This window comes from Cajanus cajan, chromosome 5 (assembly GCF_000230855.2).
Source record: "Cajanus cajan strain Asha chromosome 5, NIPB_CcT2T_4, whole genome shotgun sequence".
NCBI lineage: Eukaryota > Viridiplantae > Streptophyta > Magnoliopsida > Fabales > Fabaceae > Cajanus > Cajanus cajan.
In genome coordinates, this window is record NC_138521.1 from 69,868,261 (window position 1) to 69,883,100 (window position 14,840).

Here is a 14,840-nt window from a genome sequence, read left to right on the forward strand (position 1 = left end):
CTTCTTTCTTTTTCTTTTTCTCATTCTTCTTTTTTATCATTTTAGTCACTCTTTGATGATTTTATTCTTTTTTTTATTTTTTATTTTTGATTTTTTTTCTTTTACAATCAACATAATCATATTTTATATTTTTATCTTTTAAATTCTATTTCTCACTTTCTACTCTATTCTTTCTTAAACTCTAATTTTTTATTCAATCTTCATTATTCTCTACATTCAATACATGGTACAAATTAATATATTAAATTACATTCTATATTTATAAATTTTTTTTAACTTATTTAACATTACTTATGGACAACAAGAATATATAATTAACCTACTTTGATCATAGACGACGTGGTGGACGACGGAGATAAAGAAACACGTAAGTTATGTAACAGCCCAATTTTCAATGGGCCGTAGGCCCAATTCGTTGCCCAGAACGGGCTGTTTCAAAAGTGAAACGGGCCGTTCTGGAATAAGTTAAAGGCCCAAAATTTGAGAAGCAGAACGGGCCGTTCTGGAGGGAGAACGGGCCGTTCCGGTTTAGAGCACGGGCCGTTCCAGAGGGAGAACGGGCCGTTCTGGTTTGGAGAACGGGCCGTTCTGGAAGGAGAACTGGCCGTTCTGCTAGGTTTGAGAACAGGCCGTTCTGGTTTGGGAACGGGCCGTTCCAGTTGAAAAATTTACGTAGGTTTGAAGGGCCCAGAACGGGCCGTTCCGATTTTGGAACGGGCCGTAGTGGTAGGTGGGCGAAAAATCCTATAAATAGGCCTCAAATCCTCTCATTTCTACACACCTCTCATTCTCACTCTCTCTTCTCTTCTGTTCTCTCTTTTGTTCCTCTTCTTCTCTCTGAAGACCAAGGGGAATTCAGAGGATGAGGTTCTGCTCTAGTCTTAGTTCCGATCCTTATTTAAAGAAAAAGAGGAGGTTCTGCCCGAGTTCCTATGTATCCAGGTACGGGAGAAAAAGAGATTATTTATATGTGGAGTTACATGAGGAAATTGGGTAGAAGAAGAACCCTTAGGATTATGAGCAACTTTATAATTATTTCTGTTTGAAAAATTATTGGCATTATTTGATTCTGTATGAATTTAGGAGTACGAATATATGATTTATTTGTAAAAATAATGCTCTGGGAAACGAAATTATAGAAAAGTGCATGTAGGCTAGGTTTTGGAAAAGTTGAATTATTTATGTTTGAGGAATGAATTATACCATTAGATTCAGTAGGTGTTGAGGATTATGAATATGCTAATAATTTGTAAGAATGATGATCTGGGAGAGAGAACGAAATTGTAGAAAAGTGCTTGTGAGATATGTTTTAATTAAGGGTTTTACTGTTTATGCTGAATTATATTAAATTGATAATTTCATTGTTTATAATATTAATTTATGAATGTTTTTATTGTATTGATTGATAAGAATGAATGATCTTGATGTGAATTATTTTGAGGGGTGTGTAAACCCTTATTTTGTTGGGCTTATCTGTTGTGTATGTGAGGTGGAATTGTGTACGTGATGTGAATTTGAATTATGAGATGAGATGTTGTATGAATGTGATTATGATTGTGATTATGGTGCCTCACATCAGTGACTAGGGATGGCACGGCCCCTGGGTAAGTGGTGCTACAGGGAGGGCGTGACCCTAGCATGGTGTGGGATGAGTAAGACAGTTAACACACACCACTTATGTCGATTATGGCAGCCCTGGCATAGGGTTAATTGCAAGAGACTGTATGGATTGTAATTTGATTATGGTTCCTCACACTAAAGGATCAAGGATGATACGAACCCTGGTAGTTGATGTTTCAGGGACGAGCGTACTCCCGGATGATCAGGGATGATACGAACCCTGGGTAGTTGATGTTTCAGGGACGAGCGTACTCCCGGATGATCAGGGATGATACGAACCCTGGGTAGGTGATGCTTCAGGGACGAGCGTACTCCTTAATGACTAGGGATGGCACGGCCCCTGGGTAAGTGATGCTACAGGGAGGGCGTGACCCTGGTTTGGTGTGGGAGGCAATTAACCTGTATCACTTGTGTCAGATGTGGTGAGATCTTGGCATAGTGTTAATTGTAAGATTGACATGAATTATGAATATGGAAATGATGTTGTAAATTGTATAATTGGTGTGGATTATGATGGATTGAGATATGTATGTGAAATGAGATATGTTAAATGTGAATTGAGATGTGAAGATGATGAATGATTGATATATATATATATATATATATATATATATATATATATATATATATATATATATTTTTTTTTTATTTTTTTTTTTTATTAAATAATGAATTATGATGAGATTATATTGTGATGTGTTTGTATGTACTTTGCATATAGATATTTTCTTTTCTCACCGTATAAACTGTGGATATTTTAGGTGAAGAAGATCCGGTTACGAGTGGCATCTAGAATGCCAACAGTTAAATTATGGGAATGCTATGATAATGTGACATCGGGGCAGAGGATTTCTAGGACAGAATGTTTATATGGATTTAATATTGTAATAAATGTGTTTAAAATTGTAAACTCTTAAATTTTACCTTTCAAGTTTTATTTTTCAATCATGTTCTTATATTGAAGAAAGAACAATTTCGAAGTTTTATGTGAACCCTTTTACGAACCCTTTGAAAGTTTATTCTTCTTAATTAAATTATATTATATATGTGTTGGGGTAGTAAGGGTGTCACAAGTTAAATTTGTCATACTTCCGGAAAATAAAATTCAAAATGTTAAATTTAGCATTTTGGAAAATACTTTTCGGAATAGTGAAATTATTGTTCCGGAAAGCATTTTTTGGAAGTGTGTTTCTTATATAGTTCCGGAAAAAACTTTCTGGAAACAGTAACTTAAGTATTATGGAGAGTACTTTCTGGAATTATGTAACAAAACATTTCCGAAAAATACTTTCCAGAATAAGAATTTACTATTATGGAAAGTATTTTCTAGAACAAAAATTTTATTATTCCGGAAAGTACTTTTCGAAACAAAAACTTCACTATTCAAGAAAGTACTTTCCGGAACAAAATAAAAAGGAACAAAATATTGCAAAAATTGGAAAGGGTAGAAGAGGAGGTAGAGAAGTCGGAGAAAAAAGTGACGAAGAAAAAAGGAGCGAAAAAGAAAGAAAAAGAGAGGTGTCCAGAAAAAAAAAATAAGGGAGGTGCGAGGAAAAGAAAGAACAAGAGAGATGCAAATCTAAAAAATTATAAATTTTAAAAAATATTAAGGATAATTTAGAAATTCAATATATATTTTTTTTAAAAAGAGTGTGTTTATATAAAAATGAAGACGTATTTGTCATCAGCCATATAAAAAAGGAAAAGGACAAACATGTTATCAGATTAGGCCTCAAAGTCTGAAACCCTACGCATACAGTGTTAGAAAGAAAATTCAGAGAGGAAGAACCGGCAACAAAAATCTATAAAACTATAAAAATCAAAGGAAAAAAATGTTATATATACCTCCTCTTACTTATAACTTAATAGATACGCTCCTCCTCAGTTTTTTTTTTCAATTTTTTTAAATATCTTTTCAACTTATTTCATTTTAAAAATAACACACTACAAGTGCAAGCAGAACAGTCATTTTGATTTCAGATGTATTAAAGAAATTTGACGTTGCATTCACGTGGTATCTACGTGACCTTCACGTGACCAACAGTTAACTCCGTTTAAGAAATTTGGACAGAAAGTCCAATATTACAGTAATTTAAATTATTAGGGACCAAATTGAAACAAAAAATTAAAGTGAAATTAAATTAAAATTTTAAAATATTATAAGAGACCAAATTAAGTATTTAACCAAAACAAAAAGATTATATTTCTGAAAGTACTTGCCGAAAACATAAATATATATTTCAGAAAAGTAAATTTATTTTTCTTTCAGAAAAACAATTTTTTTTGTCTTCCAGAAAGCATTTTTGAAAAATAATTTTTTCCTATGAAAAATATTTTTCTAGAAAAGAGTATTTAGAAAATAAAAAAATGGTAAGAAAGTATATTATTAATTAATGAATGTATATATATATTTTTTAAAGAAAGCTAAATTGAAATGCTATTCTTATTGCCATTCTAAGTTCTAACGAATAGTAATACTTGCTCCTATACAAGAAGGAAATTAAACCCACAATTAGTAGAAGTTTCAGGAAATCCTCAGTTTTGTCATTTTTGCTTATCCTGATTAGATTAACCTTCTTCAGGTGTAAAAGTTTCGGGAACACTTCTGTTACACATCTTCATTAAAAATGCCCACTGTTGCTACTAATTTAGAGGTAATGCAAAGAATAATGAATTAAAAACAGTAACACAACACAGTTTTTATACAAAAGTAATAATAAAATGTTGGCACCATTGTGTGAAACCAGTTCATTCAAGTCTACAATGTTGGCCATCAGTTTGAATAGTACATGTTTGGAATCTAAATAATTATTTCTTTTTTGAAAACCTTCTTATGAAATTAATAAAAATAATTATTAAAAAAATCATCTTAGGTCTTTAATTGGAAGTTCCTTTTGAAAGCCTTCAAATAAGAAATTTCCCATTGAACATTGTTAACTACCAAATGAATGTCCATTTTAGGTCTTGACTTCCAAATTTATCCAATTCTGTTAAAAGGGCTCATTTTCCACGAAACTTAATTAGTTCATATGGGGATTGCTGGATCTGTTCCTCAAGAATCAACATATCATTTACAACTTTGATTCCATGTGATTTATCAATCTACAGAATTCACTATGGGAGTCACAAACCTTAAAACTGGAATACATGTTCACATCGGTTGAGGTAAACACACTTCTACTTTTGGTGAATTACACATTAACACCTGTTGTTCTTAGCATATAGCTGGTAGGTAAGGAAATACTCTGATCATGAATAGTATGAATCCAAGTCTATAAAATGTTGTCAAACGGCCTGATCCTTCAACTAGCCATCCATGTGTGGGGCCATAAGTTTGAATAATAAACTTATTTATGAAACAAACAAAAAAAAGTGCAGCAGCCACCAACATTTATGTCTTCATTAGGATATGGTCAAATAAATTTCTCAATAAAAGAATATTTTTAAGAAACAAATTTTCTTCATAAATTAAATGTATAACAACATAAGTTAAAAAAAAATAAACTTTAAAAAAATTAATACGATAGAAATTTTATAAAATTAACTTATATATAAATTAATTTTAATTTATAAAGATTTATATTTCATTTCATTTTTGTTTTTCTGTTTCTGGATAAATTTATTGAGAAAAGTCCAAAATTCTCATTGATCATTGTTACCAAATAAATGTCCATTTCAAGTTTCATTCCATCAAAGGTCTCATTTCCACGAAACTCACTTTGATATAGGGCTGGTGGACCTATAAAACACCAATCCTTCCCTCTGGATCTAGCATCTACCATTCACAACTTTGAATCCCTGATTTCTTCATTCTACAAAATTCACTATGGGAGTCACAACCTTTACACAGGAGTACTCTTCCGCTGTTGCCCCATCACGCATGTTCAAGGCCCTGATCATAGACTCCAGAAATTTGCTTCCGAAGCTCTTGCCTCAGTTTGTAAAAGATGTGAATATCATCCAAGGAGATGGGGAAGCTGGAAGCATTGAACAAGTTAACTTCAATGAAGGTTAGAAATCAAATTAGCATGGACAAAAACTTTGTTTCAATGTAATTTTAGAAATATTTTTTTAAAATTTTTCTACTGAAAATAACTCTTTATTTTTTGTAGAGAAATATTTCTAACTTATGTCTAAACAACTTTGAACTGAAATAGGATCACTTGTCTATTTTTCTTGAATTGACTTGTTTTGTTTTTCTTTTTATGCAGCGAGCCCCTTCAAATACCTGAAACACAGGATTGATGTGCTTGATAAGGACAACTTGGTTTGCAAATACACTATGATTGAAGGGGATCCATTAGGTGACAAGCTTGAGTCTATAGGTTATGAGGTGAAGTTTGAGGCCACTAGTGAGGGAGGTTGCCTCTGCAAAATGACAAGTAACTACAAGACCATTGGGGAGTTTGGTGTTAAAGAGGAAGAGGTGAAGGAAGGAAGGGAAAGCACTATCGCAATTTACAGAGTTGTGGAGTCATACCTGCTAGAGAACCCACAAGTATATGCATAATTATTTATTATTTATTCATTGTGTTATGTATCATAAGATATATACAAACTTATTCAATTTTTAATAAGTGTGTAACCAAATATAGGGTTGTCTAGAATGGTTGCAAAAAATTGTATTCCTTAAAAAGTCCTTATTGTATGAGTAGTCAAAAGGTACTAGTTGTTTGACAAAAATATTTGTAATTTTGGGGTAACAAAGAAATGAAGAGTGTTTACCTTTACATAAATTTCAAATGTAATTAAACATAGAAGCAACAATTTATTTATGTGGAGTACGCATGAATTTGGGTGGATTTAAACAAAAATATTAACACATACGAAGACTTTGAATCACAATTATATTTGGATATGTCTAAATTTTTTAGACATACAATATATTGTCTTAAAGCACAAACTTATTAGTAAGTAATCTATCTTTAGCTCAATAAATGTCAAATTATAGATGAGATGCAAATTTTCAAGGTCGTCTCTATGTGTCTTCGAATTCTTCCTCTTTTTTAGATGATAAAAGTGGGTGTTAATATGTAATCATAGACAATCTTAATTTTACTATCGTATCAATCCTTATATATTAAACACGAACATCTTTCTTGTACAAAAATATTTATAGAAAATTTTCTTCAAAGAGAGGATTCGAAAAAAAAATTTAACTTCTTTTCTAATTCGATTTTTATTTATAACAATTATTATGAATTAAATATTAATATTTTAAAATAATTTATTAATAAATAAAAATAATTTTTTACAATAAAACTTATTTATCATAAATTTAAAATATAATTTATATATAAAATATTTATGTATATTAATTTTAAATATAACTTATATATTCAAATATAATATTTATTGATATATATATATATATATATATATATATTATATATAATTGTATATAATAAACATGTATATGCATTGCACAAACTAAGATATTAATTAGTTTATATAAAAATGCTAACTTTAACTTGCGTGTAGCCCGTTGATAAAATTCAATTAATTAATCTTCACTATTCTTTTAAATGATAAATATGCAATTATCAAAAATAATTAAATCAATAATATATATTTTGAAAATAATAGAAAAATAAATAATTATCTATTATAATTAAACTAGAAAAATATTAGATGAACAACTTTCCTTATCAAAATAATTCCAGTTAACTATTTAAAATCCTTATAAATAAATACATAAGATATGTGACACCCTCTACCCCATTATTAATATACAACAAATACAACAATAAAATATTTCTTTTCTTCTTTTTGGGTAAATAAAATCTTTCATAGTTGACAAATATTTCAAATATAACAAGGTAGAAGATTCACATTCGTAACTCATAAATCATAACTCCAGTGTAAAAATTATAAAAGAAAAGAAGTTAAGATTTTCAATACAATTTAGTGTAAAACAAGAAATCATATATATACAAATAAATAATAATAAAGGAAATATAAATTAACTCCAGTAAAGGTGGCAGTGCCTCCTGGTTAGGAATTAATTTATACTCCCAAATCATATAATAAAAATATAACAAAATGTACATCTTGGTCTTTTATCAAGAACGTTCAAATTACAATTCTTAACATATATTTTCCTTGAATTATACATGTTATCTACGTTATCTCTTCGTTAGAAATTACAAAAGAAGAGAAACTAAAGTTATAAAAACAATAACATATTAAACTAAAATAACTATGCCCCGATGTCACATCCTATCAGAGCATGTCCAATTGAAGCCTTTAAGCCTCATCACCAACATCCTCATGATGCTGATCATCTGCAACACAATTTAAAACATATACAAAAACAACAAGGGAGTGAGAAACATCTCACTCAGTTTCAGGTGCAGAAATAACTGCTAGATAGCACACACACACACAACATATATAAGTCACATGTAAACAATACATAAATAGTCAATATCACATATATATACTCATTTATCATGCTTATGATGTCATGGACTCAACTCATAAATGCATGCATGTGGCGCCATACGGAAGATTCACAATTCATCGTTGGTGACCCTAAGGTACACCTGGTTACATCACTGGTGACCCTAAGGTACACCTTGTTAGCATGTTACATCGTGGGTGACCCTAAGGTACACCTTGTTAGTCGTGGGTGACCATAAGGTACACCTTGTTAGTCGTGGGTGACCATAAGGTACACCTTGTTAGTCGTGGGTATGCGGCCTCAACGGCACACCTGGAGTAATATATGCATATGATGCATGTCATACATTTACAATCTCATGGACTCAACATTTAACTTATTACATAATTCCATTTAGTATGTCATTATTTGTCATAGTATCATAATCATAGTTTGTCTCAATAGTCCATTCTTAGGTCTCATGTCATTTGTCCATATTTCACATGGTCATGTCATCAATACTCCTCATAAGGTCCGCATAGGTATTCATAGAGAGCATTCTTGTTCATATTAAAACTCATTTATTATTAACATTAATTTCATACTCATTTATTACTTTCAACAAAGAACAAAGTATAATAAATAGAAAATCGGACAGAACAACGGCACCTTTAACAAAAACAGAGTAGAGTAAATAGAAAATCAAACAGAACAACGGCACCTTCAACAAACAACAAAGTAAAGTAAATAGAAAATCAAACAGAACAACGGCATACTCAACAAGGAACAAAATAGAGTAAATAGAAAATCAGACAGAACAACGGCAAGGGATTGGGGGCCAATCCGACAAACAACTACCCAACAATTATCCCCACACCCCTGAGCGAGGTTCTCACTCCCCCCTTACCTGGATAGGCGGAGTTGGAACTTGGGCAGGACCTCCTCCTCTGGATCCCCTCTTTCTTTTCCTTTTCTCTCTCTTTCTCTCTCTCTCTCTTCTCTTTCTCTCTCTAGGATTTCACTTCTTCTCTGTATAAAAATTTTCACCCCCCCTGCCCTATTTATAGGCAAACTGGTGTACCCGGAACGGCCCGTATTGAATTCGGAACGGCCCGTTCCGGATCCTTCGAATTTGTGCAAATTTCTCAACTGGAACGGCCCGTTCCAAAATCGGAACGGCCCGTTCCCAAAAAGCAGAACGGCCCGTTCTAAAACCAGAACGGCCCGTTCTTAATCTCAGCAGAACGGCTCATTCTCCATCCGGAACGGCCCGTTCTCCATACCAGAACGGCCCGTTCCAGGCCCGTTCTGGGACTACAAAAACCTCACATTTTCAACATTTGGAACGACCCGTTCCACTTTTGGAACGGCCCGTTCCGAAACCCAAAATATCCCTATAACTTTATTAAAATTACGAAAATGCCATTAACAAAAATAATAATAAAAATTTGGGTGTTACAATTCTCCCCTCCTTTTAGAAATTTCGTCCCCGAAATTTACCTGCAAACAGAAATGGATGAGCTTCTCGCATCTTGCTTTCTAATTCCCATGTAGCACTTTCTTCAATATTTCCTCCCCAAACGACCTTAACCAAAGGGATTTCCTTTCCTCTTAGTTGTTTCACTCTCGTGTCATCAATCCTTAGAGGAACCATTTCATAAGTAAGATTATCCTTCAACTGAATGTTGTCAGACTCAATGATATGGGAAGGATCATGGACATACTTTCTGAGTTGGGAAACATGAAAGACACTATGGAGATTTGAAAGAGATGGAGGCAAAGCAATTTGATAGGCCACTTCACCGATTCTTTTAAGAATTTGATAAGGACCAATGAAACGTGGAGTAAGCTTACGGGATTTCAGTGCTCTGCCTACTCCTGTCCAAGGAGTGACTTTAAGGAATACATGATCACCTTCTTTAAACTTAAGGTCTTTTCTCCTCTTGTCATTATAACTCTTTTGCCTACTCTGAGTTGCTCTCATCTTCTCTTGGATCATCTTAACCTGTTCAGTAGTTTGTTGAACTATCTCAGGTCCTAACATGACATTCTCTCCAGGTTCTACCCAACATAAAGGTGTTCTACATCTCCTACCATACAGAGCCTCATATGGTGCCATCCCAATACTAGAATGGTAGCTATTATTGTAGGTAAATTCTATCAAAGGTAGGAAACTATCCCAACTACCCCCACGTTCTAAGATGCAAGCCCTCAACAAGTCTTCCAAAGATTGTATGGTTCTCTCAGTTTGGCCATCTGTTTGGGGATGGTAAGCTGAACTCAATCTAAGCTTAGTGCCTAAAGCCTTATGCAAACTCTCCCAAAATCTAGAGGTGAACCTAGGATCTCTATCAGACACAATACTAGTAGGAACTCCATGCAACCTCACGATCTCACTGATGTACAACTTGGTTAACCTCTCCAAAGAGTACCTAATATTAATGGGAATAAAATGGGCAGACTTAGTCAATCTATCCACAATGACCCATATAGCATCCAAGTTCTTCACAGTCTTAGGTAACCCAACTACAAAATCCATAGAAATGTTATCCCACTTCCACACAGGCACATCTAGAGGTTGCATCAAACCTGAAGGTTTTTGGTGTTCTACCTTAGCTTTCTGACATACTAAGCAAGCATACACAAATTCCTCCACTTCTCTCTTCATCTTAGGCCACCAAAACATCTTCTTAAGGTCTTGGTACATCTTAGTGGCTCCTGGATGGATACTAAGGATACTCTTATGACCTTCTTCCAGGATTGCTCTCTTAAGTTCTGGCACACTAGGAATGCACAACCTATCCTTAAATCTTAAAACTCCATCCACTCCAATTCTAAACTCACTTTTCACACCTTGATTCAACTTCTCTACCCGACTCAATAAGAAAGGATCCATCTTCTGACCTTCTCTAATCTCATCTATCAAGCTATTAGTCACTCTTAAAGCTCCCAACTTAATACTCTTAGAGGTCAACTCACACCCTAAGCTCATATCCCTAAACTCCTCAATCATTTGCATTTCCCTAATCATCAAGGAAGACATTCTCAAAGATTTTCTACTCAAAGCATCAGCTACAACATTAGCCTTGCCAGGGTGATAATTCAATTGAAAGTCATAATCCTTAAGAAACTCTAACCATCTCCTCTGCCTCATATTCAATTCCTTTTGGTCAAACAAGTACTTAAGGTTTTTATGGTCACTAAAAACCTCAAATCTAGACCCAAACAAGTAATGTCTCCACAACTTGAGCACAAAAACTATTGCAGCTAACTCAAGGTCATGGGTAGGATAGTTTTGCTCATGAATTTTAAGTTGTCTTGAAGCATAGGCTACTACCTTACCCTCCTGCATAAGCACTCCTCCTAAACCCAATTTAGAAGCATCACAAAATACCTCAAAAGTCTTACTAGGATCTGGTAACACTAACACAGGAGCACTAGTTAATCTCCTCTTAAGCTCTTGAAAACTCTCCTGACACCTAGAATCCCACACAAAAGGTTGGTCTTTCTTCGTCAGCTTAGTCAAAGGAAGAGCTAGCCTAGAGAAATTCTCTATGAACCTTCTGTAATAACCAGCTAGTCCTAGGAAACTCCTAATCTCAAATACTGATTTAGGTGTTCTCCACTCTAACACAGCTTCTACCTTAGCAGGATCTACAGCTATTCCACCCTTGGATATCACATGTCCTAGAAAGTTCACACTCTCCAACCAAAATTCACATTTTGACAATTTAGCATACAACTGTTTCTCCTTAAGGGTTTGAAGAACGATCCTAAGGTGCTCAACATGCTCTTCCCTAGTCTTGGAATACACTAGGATATCATCTATGAAGACCACTACAAATCTATCCAAGTAAGGGTGAAAGATCCTATTCATGTAGTCCATAAAAACACCAGGTGCATTAGTCACACCAAAAGGCATAACTAAATACTCATAGTGCCCATAGCGGGTTCTAAAGGCAGTCTTAGGAACATCCTCAGCTCTCACTCTAATCTGATGGTATCCTGACCTTAAATCTATCTTACTGAACACACAAGCTCCAACTAGTTGATCCATAAGGTCATCTATCCTAGGCAAAGGATACTTATTCTTAATGGTCACTTTATTCAGTTGCCTATAGTCTACGCACAACCTCATGCTCCCATCTTTCTTCTTAACCAATAAAACAGGCGCTCCCCAAGGCGAAACACTAGGCCTAATGAATTGTTTTCCTTGTAATTCCTCTATTTGTTTCTTAAGCTCAACTAACTCTTTAGGGGACATCCTATAGGGTGCTATAGATATAGGTGGGGTACCTGGTACTAAGTCTATGCTAAACTCAATCTCTCTCTCAGGTGGTAAACTAGACACATCCTTAGGAAATACTTCTGGAAATTCTCTCACTAAGGGAATCTCATCTAGCTTACTATCAGTCTCAAGTGTTAAAGAAGCTAAGATCATGTACACTCTTTCATTGTCTTTTAAACAAGTTTTAATGTCAGCAGCACTAAGAAATTCCGTACTCTTACATTCACCAAAGGAAATAGATCTCTCAAAGCAGTTTAAAAGGACATGGTGAGAAGATAACCAATCCATGCCAAGAATTACATCTAATTGACTAAGAGGCAAACAAATTAAGTCAACTAGAAACTGCTTATCAGAAACTGTCAAAGGACATTTCAAACACACTAGGGATGTAGTCACAGGACCATTAGTAGGGGTTTCAACAACTAGATCAAAATCTAACAAAGACACAGGCAAATTCAATTTTTGGACACAAGAGACAGAAATAAAGGAATGAGTTGCACCAGAATCAAATAGTACAACAAAAGGAGTCTCAGCTATGAAACAAGTACCTTGTATCAAATTTTCTGACCGAGAAGCTTCAGCACCGCTAAGAGCAAATACTCTCCCTACAGTCTTTGGACGCTTAATTTGCGAACCCGATCCAATAACACGTGTTCTTCGTGGTTCAGGACATTGGGTGCTGATGTGACCCTTGCCACTGCAATTGAAGCAGGTAATCTCCTTGTCAAGACACTCAGACTGATTATGACCAACACGTCCACACTTCCCACATCTTCCTGAAGGAGTGGACACAGACCCTCCAACACTTCCAGTAGCACTAACAGTGGATCCTCTAGTAAACAACTTACTTTTATTAGCAGCAGCTTTACTCCCTTGAAATCTATTAGAAGCGAAGTAAGGCTTACTCCTTCCCGAAGTACTAGAACTCACAGCACGGATAGGACCTCCAACTCCTTTATAAAAAGCAGCACGAGCACGGTTGTCATGATCATAAATGCTGCACTTATTGACCAGAGTGGGAAAGTGATATATCTCCTGATAGTTAATTGCAGTTTTCACTTCAGGACGCAGACCATTTACAAATTTTATGCATTTAGCTCTTTCACCACCCTCACCATGGTAGTGTGTACAATAACGAACCAAAGCATCAAATTTGGCAGCATACACAGCCACTGTGTCGTTCCCTTGATTCAGCTCAAGGAATTCCATTTCTTTCCGACTTCTCACATCATCCGGGAAATACTTCTCAAGAAAGACCTTCTTGAAGTTGTCCCAATTCAAGTGCACCCCTCCATCAATCATCCTCCGAAGTGCTCCTTCCCACCAAAAGTGAGCATCAGCAGTTAACATGAATGTGGCCAACTTCACCTTCTGAGCGATGGGACAATCCATAACATTGAAAATTTTCTCTATTTCTGTTAGCCAATTCATAGCAGCATTTGGGTCATATCCTCCTTTAAAGGTAGGTGGGTGATTTCGTTGAAATTGCTCCAACCAGTTAGGAGTAACTTCAGTCCTATTGTTATTATTCATAGCTTGTGCTAATGCTTGAAGAGCATCGGCAATCGCACGATCATTTCTACCAGCCATAGTCTAAGAAAATAATACAATCAATAAACATAATCAATCATCATACTAGCATACCAACAAGTTTAACAATCAGTTTAGTCCATCATTCATGTACCAAATAAACATAGTAAACCAAATAAGCATAGTAAACTCATAATTCACGGTCGATTAGATCCACCAGGCTCTGATACCACTAAATGTGACACCCTCTACCCCATTATTAATATACAACAAATACAACAATAAAATATTTCTTTTCTTCTTTTTGGGTAAATAAAATCTTTCATAGTTGACAAATATTTCAAATATAACAAGGTAGAAGATTCACATTCGTAACTCATAAATCATAACTCCAGTGTAAAAATTATAAAAGAAAAGAAGTTAAGATTTTCAATACAATTTAGTGTAAAACAAGAAATCATATATATACAAATAATAATAAAGGAAATATAAATTAACTCCAGTAAAGGTGGCAGTGCCTCCTGGTTAGGAATTAATTTATACTCCCAAATCATATAATAAAAATATAACAAAATGTACATCTTGGTCTTTTATCAAGAACGTTCAAATTACAATTCTTAACATATATTTTCCTTGAATTATACATGTTATCTACGTTATCTCTTCGTTAGAAATTACAAAAGAAGAGAAACTAAAGTTATAAAAACAATAACATATTAAACTAAAATAACTATGCCCCGATGTCACATCCTATCAGAGCATGCCCAATTGAAGCCTTTAAGCCTCATCACCAACATCCTCATGATGCTGATCATCTGCAACACAATTTAAAACATATACAAAAACAACAAGGGAGTGAGAAACATCTCACTCAGTTTCAGGTGCAGAAATAACTGCTAGATAGCACACACACACACAACATATATAAGTCACATGTAAACAATACATAAATAGTCAATATCACATATATATACTCATTTATCATGCTTATGATGTCATGGACTCAACTCATAAATGCAT

At 34.3% G+C, this 14,840-nt stretch overlaps 1 protein-coding gene across 1 annotated transcript; it reads left to right on the plus strand.

Moving 5' to 3' along the window:
• The first annotated feature begins 5,314 nt into the window (after positions 1 to 5,314).
• Positions 5,315 to 6,356, plus strand: LOC109809360 (pathogenesis-related protein STH-2). Its single transcript, XM_020372641.3, has 2 exons — positions 5,315 to 5,630; positions 5,832 to 6,356. Exons 1-2 carry the CDS (start codon positions 5,447 to 5,449, stop codon positions 6,128 to 6,130), a joined length of 483 nt encoding a protein of 160 aa, XP_020228230.1. The 5' UTR covers positions 5,315 to 5,446; the 3' UTR covers positions 6,131 to 6,356.
• Positions 6,357 to 14,840: the final 8,484 nt, after the last annotated feature.